The sequence below is a fragment of the Myotis brandtii genome, unplaced genomic scaffold (genome assembly GCF_000412655.1).
Source record: "Myotis brandtii unplaced genomic scaffold, ASM41265v1 scaffold152, whole genome shotgun sequence".
Classification (NCBI taxonomy): domain Eukaryota; kingdom Metazoa; phylum Chordata; class Mammalia; order Chiroptera; family Vespertilionidae; genus Myotis; species Myotis brandtii.
In genome coordinates, this window is record NW_005355502.1 from 1507464 (window position 1) to 1521239 (window position 13776).

The 13776-nt window shown below is 49.3% G+C and overlaps 2 protein-coding genes across 3 annotated transcripts in view; one reads left to right on the plus strand and one right to left on the minus strand.

Moving 5' to 3' along the window:
* ANKS4B (ankyrin repeat and sterile alpha motif domain containing 4B) overlaps positions 1 to 7538 on the plus strand; it is a 14674-nt gene extending 7136 nt beyond the window's left edge. Inside the window, exon 2 of the mRNA XM_005861497.2 lies at positions 5845 to 7538. Within this exon, the coding sequence (XP_005861559.1) occupies positions 5845 to 6925 (1081 nt within the window). The 3' untranslated portion in view covers positions 6926 to 7538. The remainder of the gene's footprint in view (positions 1 to 5844) is intronic.
* A 3237-nt stretch (positions 7539 to 10775) lies between these two features.
* The window catches only part of CRYM (crystallin, mu), a 14757-nt gene continuing 11756 nt past the window's right edge, over positions 10776 to 13776 (minus strand). For both annotated transcript variants that reach the window (XM_014535847.1, XM_014535848.1), the window contains exons 5-7: positions 12915 to 13036; positions 12213 to 12297; positions 10776 to 11110 (exon numbers count right to left, since the gene is read on the minus strand). In XM_014535847.1, the coding sequence (XP_014391333.1) occupies positions 11046 to 11110; positions 12213 to 12297; positions 12915 to 13036 (272 nt within the window). In that variant the 3' untranslated portion in view covers positions 10776 to 11045. The remainder of the gene's footprint in view (positions 11111 to 12212; positions 12298 to 12914; positions 13037 to 13776) is intronic.

A 13776-nucleotide genomic window follows, 5' to 3' on the forward strand; every position in this document is an offset into this window, starting at 1 on the left:
CGCCCTCAGCCACCAGCCCGCGCCGCGCGCACTCCGCACCTTAGTATTTTACTTCAGCACTGCGCCTCCTCTGATTCTCGGTTCCTCCTAGTTGTAGAACTTCCACTCAGCCAGCCTTCCTGTGGTTCTGGGTGATGTCCGTTCCGTCTTTTAGTTGTATTTTTGAAGTGGTTGTTTGAGGCAGCAAACTCCGGCGTTAACCTATGCCGCCATCTTGGTTTCCTCAAGAGTCGAGATCCTGCCTATTTTTAATCGCTTCATGGTTTGTTTTATGATTTCCTCATAATTTAGTTAATCAGTTGCTTGTTCATGATGTTTAGCTTAAATCCAATCTTTGTTATAAATAACTTAGGACAAACATCCTTGACATTTATCTTTACACGAGGATCTGGTATTCCCTTAGGATAAATTCTCAGAGGCAGGTTGTTGATTCAAGAGCATGCCCTGTGCTAGAGGCTGTGGCACATGCTGGGCTGGAACGGAAGGCCTTTATGTGTCCTCCAGCTGTGTCTGTCCCCACCTCCTGCCCAGCGGGACTGCTATTCTTTTTTTAAAAATACATTTTATTGATTTTTTACAGAGAGGAAGGGAGAAGGATAGAGAGTTAGAAACATCGATGAGAGAGGAACATCGATCAGCTGCCTCCTGCACACCCCCCACCGGGGATGTGCCCACAACCAAGGTACATGCCCTTGACCAGAATCGAACCTGGGACCCTTCAGTCCACAGGCCGACGCTCTATCCACTGAGCCAAACAGGTCAGGGCTGGACTCCTATTCTTAATCACTGCCTATCTGATAGGCGCATACAGAGTAGGGTTTGTTTTCATTTGAATTTCTTTGATTATTAGTGAGTCTTAATATTCCTTCTTATGTGGAAAAATGTCTTTGAAAGAATGATTTTTTTTTTCTGAGAAAGAAATTCACATAAAATCAAGTCAACTTCCAAGGGGAAGTTGAAATGGAACAAATGTTCATAGTAATTTAATATAAGCAAATTGCATATTTAGTGACAATAGGAGCAAACCAGCTGTAAAAAGTATTGCCCCAATGTACTGATCTACCAAAATCCAAGGGCAAAATATGGTTATTTAAAAATCTTTTCAGTGAAAAAAAAAAAAAATCTTTTCAGTGAGTTTCTCTTTTAGAAAAAAAGGGGAGATAGGAAAAAAATCAACATGACTAAATGTGTCCACAGGAAACCATGTAATATCAATATTGGACTCATGAGGTGGGGCCCGTTGTGAACACCTGGCTGGATGTGTATCTAATGATTTCATGGAGAATTTATATTGATATAGACACCGGGGTTGAACGACAAAGACTGAGTTTGAAGACCCCAGGAAACCTGTCACTGGAAAATGTTTTGATGTCAGTTGCACATCCATTTGGAAGGTGGTCTGTCAGTAGGATTTCTTCGAGAGGACATACTGAGATGCACTGGGGCGTGAGTCACTACTGACGGCTTCATCTGTAAACCTGGAATTTTGCATTCAAAATATTCTTAACAGAAGACCCTTTTTTATTATTATTGATTCCAAAGAGGAAGGGAGAGAGATATAAAGATAGAAACATTAATGATGAGAGAGAATCATGGATTGGCTGCCTCCTGCATGCCCTGTAGTAGGGGGGTGATCAAGCCCACAACCCGGGCATGTGCCCTTGGCGAGAATCGAACCTGAGACCCTTTAGTCTGCAGGCTGACACTCTATCCACTGAGCCAAACCAGCTGGGGCAGAAGACCCATCTTTGCTATCACCACAGGTTTTCTTCATGTTACTTCTATCTTGAGAGGATCATTGAAGATCCCTTGAGATGGAAAATTCCACTACTCTGTGGCTTGAAGTGTGTAGATTTAACCCAAGCTTCTTTTTTAAAAAAATGTTTTTGTTAATCCTCACCAGAGGATATTTTTTTCCCATTGATTTTTAGAAAGAGAGGAAGTGGGGAGGCGAGACAGAGAGAGAGGAACATTGATGTGAGACACATCAATTGGTTGTCTCCCACACACGCTCAGCCGGAATTGAGGCTATAACCGAGGAGGTACATGCCCTTGATCAGAAGTGACCCCCAAACCCACCAATCTGCAGACAGAAACGCCAACCCCTGAGCCAAACCGGCTAGGGCTAACCCAAGCTTCTTAATACCCTTTAACATCCCACCACCGCTCACTCCTCTCAATAATTTCTTTTGTAATTTTCCAATCCCAAGACTAATTTCAGACAAAGTAATCAGTGTGTTTTGTTATATTTATAGTAATGTCTTCATCGCTTTGTCCTTTAAATGTGGTGTTTAGTTACAGCAATAACTGCACTGCTGTTGAGAGGCTTCCTTTGGTTCAAGACAAGTAAATCAGGCCGTGCCCAGAGCCCCTGGGAAGCAACCACCCAACACAACGGTGTCATCTAATACTTCCTTCCCCTCCTCTGTACAGCTCCGTGCACTCTGCTCGCGTGTAAGAACACTCTGGGCTCCCCACCTGTGGCAGTCAGTCACCCCGTGAGGAGGTTGCCAGCCGCCAGTTTACGGGCTGGCTGTAGCCCAGAGATAGTTTTATTTGGACTTCACTGTCCTTTCCTTTTAAATCTGAGCCAACATTTAAAAATCAAAAAGTTTCTCAGGAAATCCTGGATTTCTGGCTTGAAACTGGAAGTTCTGGCAATACTGTGCCTGCTCTTTCCAAGTGGCACTCAGCCACGGCTGAGCACCGGCCGTCTTCCTAGAGGGAGCTTGGAAGGACAAAGCTGGCCCTGTTCCCTTCTCACACCACCCGCTCTGCATCTTCAGGCTGAGTTTGACACTCATGCCAGGAGATGTAGATGCCACGAAGGACAAAAAGACACAGGCCTTGCCCCGGCCGGGTGGCTCAACTGGTTGGGGCATCATCCCATACACCAAAAGGTCGTGGGTTGGAATTAGGCGGATGCAGCGAGCAACAGGGGCGTTTATTAGAGGGAAGGGGGATGGAGCCACACCTGGGAAGGTTAGGATTCAGCCTCCGCTGTCCTTGGAGTTGAATTTTATGTGCAAAAATCGAAAGAGGTGGAGGCTGGGGGATGTAACTGTTCTAGTCTGATTGGATAGAGTTCGTTGTCCTTCAGACCGATCAGTGCTGGCCATGGAGGCTGTGGGCTGCAGGCGCCATTGGTATCGGTGGCCTGCTGCCTGGCCCTCGGTGCCGCTGCCTCCTGTTGTGTGGGATAAGGTGACCGCAGGCTGTTCCACGAAATGAGACTGGGCCACTTTCACGTTTGGTACTTTCTAGTCCATCTGAGCCGAGTGTCCTCTGCTGGTCTGTCACCTAGCGGGCGGGTTTGATCCCCTTTCAGCTCTCACATCGATGTTTCTCTCTCTCTCTCTCTCTCCTACTCTGCTGTAAAAAAGAAGAAAATTTTACCTTTTGCAACAGCATAGATGGACCTGAAAAACATTAATGTAGGTGAAATAAGTTAGTCAGAGAAAGACAAATTCCATATGATGTCACTCATATGTGGAATTTAATGAACAAGCTGAACTACCAAGCAAAATAGAGACAAGACTCATAGACAGAGAGCAGGCAGACAGCCCTGGCTGCTGTAAAAAGGAAGAAAATTTTACCTTTTGCAACAGCATAGATGGACCTGAAAAACATTAATGTAGGTGAAATAAGTTAGTCAGAGAAAGACAAATTCCATATGATGTCACTCATATGTGGAATTTAATGAACAAGCTGAACTACCAAGCAAAATAGAGACAAGACTCATAGACAGAGAGCAGGCAGACAGCCCTGGCGTCGGGGAGGGGTGATGGGGGTGGGTAGAAGTATTGAGCAAAAGCAAAAAAAAAAAAGAGAGAGAGAGGTGATTGTGGAATGAGAGGAGGGTAGGTGGAAATGGAAGAGGGCATAGAGGGAATACATGGTGATGGAAAATTTTTTAATTTAAAAAAATTTCAAAAGCCAATAAAATAAATCAATAAAACCATATCCTTGGGTGAGGATTGAAAAAAAGAAAGAAACAAAAAAGAAAGAAACAACGAGGGCAAACAGGCTTTGCCCTCTGAGGTATGTTATCTACTCGGGGAGGCAGGGCATAAACATCTGACAAATGAGTAAGTCTGTACGTGTTGGAAAACCACACGAGCTGTTGCAGGGCCGCAGGAATCTGCTGAATGGTGTGAGGGAAAGCTATGTCACGTTAAGGATTTGGAGTTTGGAGACAAGGGAAATGATAATAGGTGATGTTTATTGAATATTCACTATGTGCCAAGCACTTCTCTAATGATTTGCATATTAACTTATTCACATAACGATTCTGTGAGTAGGTAATATTATCCTCAATTTGCAGATGAGGAAACTGAGCCTAGAACAGCTTGAAGCCCTGTCACTGGGAACGGAGGAAAGCTGGGTGTGTAAGCATGACTGTGTGGTGCCGGAGCCCAGGTGTGCTGCCTGTGTGCCCCTGGGCGGTCCATCGCCCGCTCTTGGTCTTGTTTCACTCATCTGATAGTTATCCTCATCTTCCTGCTCGATGAAGATTGGGTTGGTTGTTGGCGGCGGGGAGAAGGGGGCAGTGAATGTGTAAATGCTCGTAATTGAAAGGCATGAGGAGGCCAGGGTTTCCACAGGGGAGCTAGGAATCAGACTCATCAAATTGTTGGACTCTGGTTAGGCCGCATTAACTAGTACAGCTCTTCTCAGCCTGGCAGTGAGCTGGCAATCTGGGGATCCAGATTCTCATTTAGGAAGTCTGGGCTGGGGCTCTTCGGACCTGTATTATCAGAATTCTCAGCGTGATGTGGGGCCAGGGCCATGGGCAACAATAGGTATCACTTACTTTCCATTTGTGCCTGTTTGTAACTCAAGCCCAGGGTGGGGTGGGGTAACCAGGGCCGGACTTCAGTAGGCATGCATCGACTTCACAGATCTTCACTGAGCCCCTACCTGGCTGTCTCTGTACCAGGAATGGGTCTCTGGCCTGAATATCATCTACTAGTGCCCCCAATTCCACCTTAAAACACTGCAAAACTCTTCACACGTGTGACACTGTAATTGCATGGAAGTAAGTAAGTGGAGGAATCGGTGGAGATGTTCCTGTGAATAATGGCTGCTTTACTTTGCTCTGTGACTCGGGGGCGGGGGGGGGCGGTGCTGGAAAACGCTCTTAGTAGCTCATGAAAGATGACTGCTAAATTGCTGGGAAGTTCGAGAGTAAAACACAAACATTATTAATAAAATTATATAAACCCATAATTTAAAGAATTATATTTAAAAATACTAAAAATGATTTATTTCCTAATTGTTTTACTATTATTTCTTCTCTTAAGATTATGCATGCCTATTCTATCTACATGGTGGGAATAACATATAATGGTCTGCTACAGCACATCCTCCAAATTCCATGTCCAGGAGTGTTGCATAAGTAGCTTGAAATTCACTATGGCGGCTGTGTTTACACCACATAAATTGGCACACATTATAAAGCAGGGCTTTGATTGTTTTCCTGGATGAGCCAGTTGTGAAACATTTACTGGAGAAATTTTAATTAATCTGAGTTATATGTCGCAGCTCTCTTTCCCTCTCATTAGGCATGTGAACCAATTCTGGCCAATGAGACAGGAAAGTTGCTTTTTGAGGGAGTGTTTTAGAAATATTTTCTTGCTTAAAATAAATGAGACCCAGGATAGAAATGGGCTTTTTCTGTTTCTGGCCGTACGATGTCCGGATGGGACATACCTAGACTTTCAGTGGTTATCTTCTAACAATGCCAAGGCAGGGTTAACAGGCACTGTTCTTTCTTCCTTTCTTTATTAGGACCTTATATTCAGAGGAAACAATGAGCTGTATTTTTGATATTTTCTCTTCTAGAGGGGACCCTGATAGATGCGACATCTGGGGAAACACTCCTCTACATTACGCAGCCTCCAATGGTCACGCCCACTGCGTCTCATTCCTGATCAACTTTGGTGCCAACATCTTTGCCTTGGACAATGATTTACAGTCTCCATTGGATGCTGCTGCCAGCAGAGAGCAGAATGAATGTGTTGCTCTCCTGGATAAGGCAGCCACTGCCCAGAACATCATGAACCCCAAGAAGGTCACCAGGCTGAAGGAGCAGGCTCAGAAGAACGCCAGGAGGCAGATCAAAGAGTGTGAGCGGCTCCAGGAGAAGCACCAGAACAAGATGGCCCGCACCTACAGAAAGGAGGAAGCCGGGACTCTCTCTTCTTCCAAGAGCACTCTTTCTAGGTCATCTCTTTCAAATGCGTCTGCTTCCAGCACATTTGGGTCACTGTCTAAGGGCATTAAAGGCACCTTCAAGATACAGTTCAAGAAGAATAAAGATACAGCAGAGCAGGGAGGGAAGGGGGGCCGAAACGGGCAGAGGAACGTGATGGAAGTGTTCAGCGAGGAGGAAGAAGACACATTCTCAGGGGAGTCCAGAGAGAAGCTCTCAGCAGAGGACAGCTGTGCGCAACACGAATCCATTCTCAGTCGTCCAGGTCTAGGGAATATTGTTTTTAAAAGGAACAGAATATTGAGTCCTGAAGACATGTCAGACGACAAGAGAGAGTTGGAGTTTAAAGTGTCCAGTGAATTGTTTCAGCGACAAGGAGCAGCACAGCCTGAGGAAGCAGAGGCTGATGAAGAGGGAGATGGAAACAGCTTGGAAGAGGCCTTGCCTTGGGATGAGGATGTGGTGGAGTGGGAGGAAGACGTGGGGGACGCTACGCCCCTGGAAGTGTTCCTGCAGTCCCACCACCTGGAACAGTTCCTTCCGTTTTTCATGAGAGAGCAGATTGATCTAGAAGCTCTGTTGCTTTGCTCCGATGAGGACCTTCAGAGCATACAAATGCAGCTGGGTCCCAGGAAGAAAGTTCTCAATGCTATAAACAGAAGGAAGCAAGTGCTCCAGCAGCCTGGCCAACTGGTCGACACCAGCCTGTGATGGCGTGCCTGACCAGCAGGGGGAGCCTGCAGCGTGGGCAAGGCAGTGCCCACTGGATGCACTCCAGGCAGTACCTGCTCTCTACTGAATGCCACAGCTGGGGATGGTGTCTAGGGTTTTGGAAATGCCCACCTAAAAGTTTGAGGCCCAAACTACTCTGAGAAAGTCTCTATACCTATACAAATAAACCACCAGTGAGAAACTCAAGGAGACCTGGGAATAAAAAATGGCGTTTCTCTTCAGTTTTATTTTTAATATTTATGAATATGGAAAGGGTTAAATGGATGGCAGAGAAAAAGACTTTACTTTTCCAACTCTAGGTTTAAGATTATAACTCTCTTCACACTGCTTTTTACTTTCTGATTCTCATGGCCTGGGGATTCTAACTCCAGTTCTGTCCTTAGCTCTAGACTTTGTTTATTGGTGGAGATCAAAGTTCCTTCATTTGTGTGAGATTTGAAACCCAACTGAAATGTATCTAAACCTTTAACACAGTGGTTCCCAACATGGGGCACATGCCCCACAGGGGAGGCAGGCAAATTGATTTTTAAGGGGGGCAATTAGAGAATGAGTTATTAACCGTGAATTTTTTGCAGTTATTATGGTTCTAGGGGCCTCATATACAGTATATAAATATATATTGTGACATATTATGCATTTCAGTGCTCTATTATGTTTTGAAACTGTATTTGCTATTTTTTCATATCACTTCATATTATTATTTTTTAACAATTTCTTAGTGATTTCTTTCTCAGTACTTCAACTGTCCTTTTGATCTTTTATTTTTCTCTTTCATGGGTGCCATGTTCTTTGGAAGCTTGTTTAGACCAAGTTAATAGCCTTTTAGGCTTCCTTTATGTGAATAGGAGTTCACTTTTTGAGTAATAGGAAATCTGGAGTTCACTTTTTGAATAATAAGAATTGTGTGTCACGGGGCGGGGGGCATCAGGATTTTAGAGATGCTTAGGTGGGACGTGACCAAAAGAAGGTTGGGAACCACTTCTCTAACAGATGTCTACATGTTTGCAAGTAAAGAAAGTGGATCTACTATACTTCTGCCTGAGTACCCAGACAGGGTGTCAGGTAGGGAGAGTGAAGAGAGAACTGGAATATAGGGTACCCGCTATGGACGGAACTGTGTTTCCCCCAAATTCATATACTGATGTCCTACCCGCCAATGTGACTGGCTTTGGAGATAGGACCTTTATCAAAGAGGTGATTAAAGTTAAATGGGGTCATAGATGGGGCCCTAGTCCCATATGACTGGTGCCCTTATAAGAAGAGAGAGACACCAGGGATGCACATGCACAGGGAAGAGGCCCCGTGAGGGCACAGCAAGAGGACGGCCATCTGCGACCCAGAGCGAGAGGCCTCCGGGGAACCAGGCCTGCAGACACCTTGGTCTTGGACTCCCAGCCTTCAGAGCTGTAGGAAAATAAAGTTCTGTGTCTAAGCCGCCCCATCTGTGGTATTTTGTTATGAAGCCTGAGCAAGAGGGTGGGAGGAAGGGAAACAAACATACAGGGGACAAAGTCTGGCTTATTTGGTGATTTTTCTAAGGGTGCTTACCCTCTGAAACTTAAAGGGGAAAATACCTAGGTTCTTTGTAAGGAAAATTTGATTATAAAAGTAACCTTTACATTGTCTTGCTCACTCCGTGCCTCTTTCATTTCCTGTTGCCCATCCCCGTTGGTGCATGTCTGAGTCCATGCCGCTTCTGTAACGTAAGTGGGCAACGCTGCTCTGACACTTTTTGAGTGGCAGCTCAAATTCAAACCAAAACCTTACTGAATAGTTAAGCTTCACTGCATTTTTATTGCCAGACTTACATCAGATGACATTTACCATCAATTACGTGTATAAAGTAGAAACAGCGATTTCTTCAGCATGCTTCCTGGCTCACGTCGGTCTGGGTATTTCGGGAGGCACCACGGAGGATGAAAGCACAGGGAGGGGTGTGATGGACAGTTGGCTGGGTTCACAATGGATGGACTCAGAGAGGTGTCAGTCTTCGAGTCAATAACTATGTACGAAGGGATGATTATGTTTGCAGACACTGCATTTTGTTGGTCTGGAATAAAGTGAAGTTGTATTTGCTTTCCATAAGGTGCACAAATGCAGTGGTCACCTGGGAGGCACTTGTGCCCGATCCTGCCTCTGTTAGGACCTGAACTGCAGGTGCCGGACCCCCTCTCCAGGTGTCCCCGGGTCTGCCCGAGACCCGCTGCTGGGCTGTAGTAGAGGCCACTCGGAAGTGCTGCTGTTAACGGAAAGGGTGCTTTCCAGTGGCGCATTGCCCACGCTCGTCAGAGGTGAACATAATGAAGCCTGTGACGTCTAGCAAATGGGAGGCGGTGTGAGCTGGGAACCCGCGGGCCACTCACCGGATGAAGGCAGAGGGTGGAACGCCCCGGTGCTTGAGACAGGGAAAGGCAGGCGGTGGAAGTGCTGCTGGAACTCAGCCTGTACGATTTCATTCTGACCGCTTCATCGAGGTGATCCTTTCTAGTTGGGATTGTCTGTGCTGCCCTGCTGGAGGGAGGGGTAGCAATTGGCTCAGCAAATATGGGGCGGGGGAAGGGGGGAGCGTGTGTTTGCTCAGAACTGAACGCTCTCACCGTAATTATCCCTCAGCCTTTGTGTGGATTCTGGGATGACATAGAAGGGTATGGATCTGAAGGACACATGGATTTAAATACCTCATATAAAAATCCCATCACAGTGCTGGGTTAGAAAGGGGGAAACATGTCTTCACAGTGAATAACTGAACCTGTGAGGCCAGGAGGGGCCATTAGAAGTTAAGTGTATGTTTTGAACTGTGGCATTTTACTGTAATTACAGTGGCCCAGCTGGTAGAGTCCATAGGCTTATCAACCACTCCCTGAACTAAAGGGTAAATGCTATGTCTGTGATGATCACAACACTATAGCCCGCTGGGCACTGGCTCAAAATGTATGAACAGAACAGTCAGAATTAGCGTGGGGCCTACATGTCAGGGAGCAAATGAAGCGAAGTAAAGGGTTCCCTCTTCCCTGCCAGAGGCCAGGCCCGCCTCACGCCGGTGCGAGCTGTGCAGGGCACTCCTCTCTCAGCCACGGTGCCAGGCTCCGGACTGGGCACGCGACCACGATGGGCCAGCGAGCCTCAGTTCTGGGACTTTAACTGCTGAGGAAGAGACCCTGTCTCTGCGGGGGCTGCTGGAGGGGCTGACAGGCGCTGCCGGCCACCGCCCTGCCCCCGGGGAAACCTGCTGATGGTGGCGCCAACCCTGCAGAACCCTGGGTCTTGCTGGCACCTGGAGCCCGGGTGCAGCGGTGGCTGACCATTGCCTACATCCTTCTTAACTACACGCACCAATAAATGCCATTCCCCATCCATGGACGCATTCAGCTTAAGACGGTTGGAGTTGTGGTCTCTACCACTTGTCACCAAAGGAGTCCTGACCAACGTGGAAGCTAAACTGTTCCCCGAACCTTTAATTGTAAGAAGCAAAACACAAAAGGCTACACAATGCCTGGTTCTCCTTATATGAAACGCCCAGAAGGGGCGAGTCTATACGATGGGGAGTAGGTGAGTGGTTGCTGGGCTGGGCGGAGGGCTCGGGGCTTCTCCTCGGGTGATGAAAATGCCCCGAATCACACGGTGGTGAAGGCTGACCACTCTGACCACGGTTTTCATACTAAAAACCACTGACCTGTACACTTTAATTTTGTGGTGCACACATTGTACCTCAATTTAAGAAACAGAACAAAATTAATTACCGTCATTGGCACTCCCCCAGCGAGTGAGTGGGAGCACTTGCGCCCTCGCTTTCCTTGCCATGAGGGACAGAAGTTACCGAAGCAAAAACTGCAGAAAAGGAAATCGCTTTATTTCCAGGAGATACAAGAGCCGGTGGGATGCCTGGGGAAGGGGTGCTGCTGCAGCCGCACGGCGGGCCCGCCACCCAGCTCCCCTCAGCTACAAGGCAAGGAGGATCTCACCAATTAAGGTAAGACAGGATGAGCACAACACTACAGCCCGCGGGGCACGGGGTTCCCTCGTTTGATCTAGAAATTACAGGACAAGTGGCGGCAAGGCCCCTGGAGTTGCAGCGCCGCCTCGGCGGCCACGCTTCGCGCTATTTCCCAGACGACCAGGAGTCATACACTAATTTGGCCGCAACCGCGTCCTCCACCGCCATTCCTGGAAGGACAGAAATTGGGTCACTTTTTGTCAGAACAGCTTTTCCTGAAGCAGCCCTGTCCGTGGTGCTGACGGCCATCAGGGCATCAAGACGGTGTCCAGGAAGCGCGGCTCAGAGGGTCTGCGGAGGGCAGGCCCCGGCAGGGAATCTGATGCTCAGCAAGAAATGCCCACAACGGACTTCCGGTGTCCTCCCAGGTTCAGTCGGGGTCAGGAGCGTTCAGTGCAGGCCCGATGGTAACTGCTGAGGCCTGCGCTGTGGGCTCGGCCTCCTGAGTGGGCAGAAGCGCCGACACAGGGACACAGTGAGCCCGGCTGTGTGCCAGCCAGACTTCCTTTACGGACACCAAAGTCGGAACTTCATATAATGCTCATGTTCTGAAATCTAATTCACACACATCAGGTCGCACAAAAATAGGCGGTTTGGCCAGGTTCCGCCCACAGGCTGCAGTGCGCTGGCTCCTGTTCCATCCAAACGCCAACTCCTTCACCTCGAATGGGTATTATTTTCCTCAAGGGCAGGGTACTTGAGGAAACTTTTGTAGCCCAGTACAGAGCCTGACACATCGCAGGTGTTTAATATGCACCTGCCACGTGTGTCCATTTCCTTGTCTGGTGGGTGGAGAGCTGGCTGAGCCAGCCCCTGCTGGGCCCGCCTGCAGCCCGGCTGGGCCCCATGGAGGCTGTGCCCCAACCAGCAGGAAAAGCAGTCTCGGGTTGGGTCTCCCTGCCATTTCCCTTCAGCTCTCCATCTTTTAACCTCTTTCCCTTTCACCCCCACCTCTGCAGCAGTTTCAGTGGCATCTGTGTCTAGATGAGGCTGCTGATATGTGCTGTGTGTGAGCCACCCTACCCCGCACTTCACACACACCAAACACCAGGCGTCAGGCGGTCAGGGAGCCCTCGTGGATCAGTGAGGCCCCAGGAGCGGCAGAGGCACCCACCCCAGGGCTGCCTGACTCGAGTCCATGGGCACAAGCACGTCACTACGGCACGTAAATAACGGACCCAAATGGCGGAGTCACAACTAGTCCGCCCCGGGGCCTGGTCACTCCTTCCTCCTCCCCCCAATGGTTAGATGTGCCCGGAGCAATGGCATTACCCAGAGACTTGAACACCGTGGTCTTCTCACAGAGGGCTGGCTTCACTCCCGCCACCACCTCTCCCAGCTCAGCAAAGATCTCTGCCTGCAAAGTGAGCACACGGGCCGGCCATGCAGCACACGCCTGCCCAGCGGCTGTACAGCTGGTGGCAGGGGGCAGCCTGGGAGTGGGTAAGAGATAAACCTGATGAGCAGACCATCTGTAAACTGGGTGCGGTCAGGGCAATGCTTCCCCCTAGAACCCGCTGGGGACCCTCTGCCTGTGTGACACGGCGAATGCCCGCGGCGGGGTGTCCTGCGGGACACTGGCCAGCAGGAAACGGCATGTGCCTCCCTCAGCACTCACTCTGCAGCCGCTCTGGCTTACATGCCCCGATCACCAAAGAGAGGGCAGAAGGTGGCCCACCATCGCCATACTTTGTTGGCAACATTGGAGGTTTCTAGGCTCAACAGGCCCCATTCCCTAGGCCCCTGGTAAAGCCAGCAGCCTTTCTCTCCAGGCACAGGGGCAAAAACAGGCCGCCAGCAAAATGGCCATGTCATTCTAAAAGGGGATTAGAAATGAGTGAGAGATGTTTAGGCTCTGTCACCCCGAAATGAGGTGGGGGTGAATGAGGCCTGGAGCGGGCCAGACAGGGGGAAGCCCATGAGCCTGGGGCCCGGCGAGGCCACCAGGAAGCAGCACCAGGAGCAGAGGCTCACCCCCGACAGCAGCACGTCTCCAGACTCCTTGAGGGCTGCCTCCCGGGAGTCCACGTACAGCACGGCGCCCGCCAGGAGCTGGTCGTCCAGCTCTCTCCAGTCCGGTCTGCTGGCTCCCACGGCTAAGGAACAGCACGAGAGACCTGAGCGCAGACAGGGGCCGGGGGTCTCGGGGACGCCCCTCCGCACCAGCAAGACTAAATGAATGCCCATTCACAAGAACAGAGCCTGCCATGTGTGGTCTTGCCATTTCCTAGCCCACTCATTCCCTAAAGATTGTGAGGCAACTAAGCGTTCGTCTATCGGGTACCTACCACCTGGGAGATGTGTCACACGTATTATTTAATTCACTTTGTGTCTGGTTCCCATTTAAAAGATGTACTAACTGAGGCTCAAAGAAGCTCAGGTGCTTGCCACAGGTATGTATCTTGTGCGTGTACACCTAAGGCTCTGAGACAGTGCCGTTCCTTTCACCCTCTTCCATTTATGGGGGCGGTGACTTCCTTACCCAAACCCTGGCACTTCTTCAGAACCCTGACTGCCTGTTTGGTCTTCACCATTCCTGCCCCTCACCTCCAACCACTTCTCTCCTAACTGTGACCAGGGAGCCTGGTGCCAGTGTCTGGGAGAAGCCAATGCAGAGCAAGCTGGCTCCACCCTGGTGCAAGCTTCACGCCCTCTGCAGCCCAGAGCCACTCAGCTGATGCCTGGCCTGGCGCATCGGCTAACACAGAGCTGTAACCAAGTGCCTGCAGGGCCATGCAGACAGCGACTATGAGCGAGCTGTCAGAGGGGCTGGGAACGGTGGAGACCCCAGCATGCAGCAGAAGCAGGCCCTCTGAGGGCCCAGTCACCAGCGAGC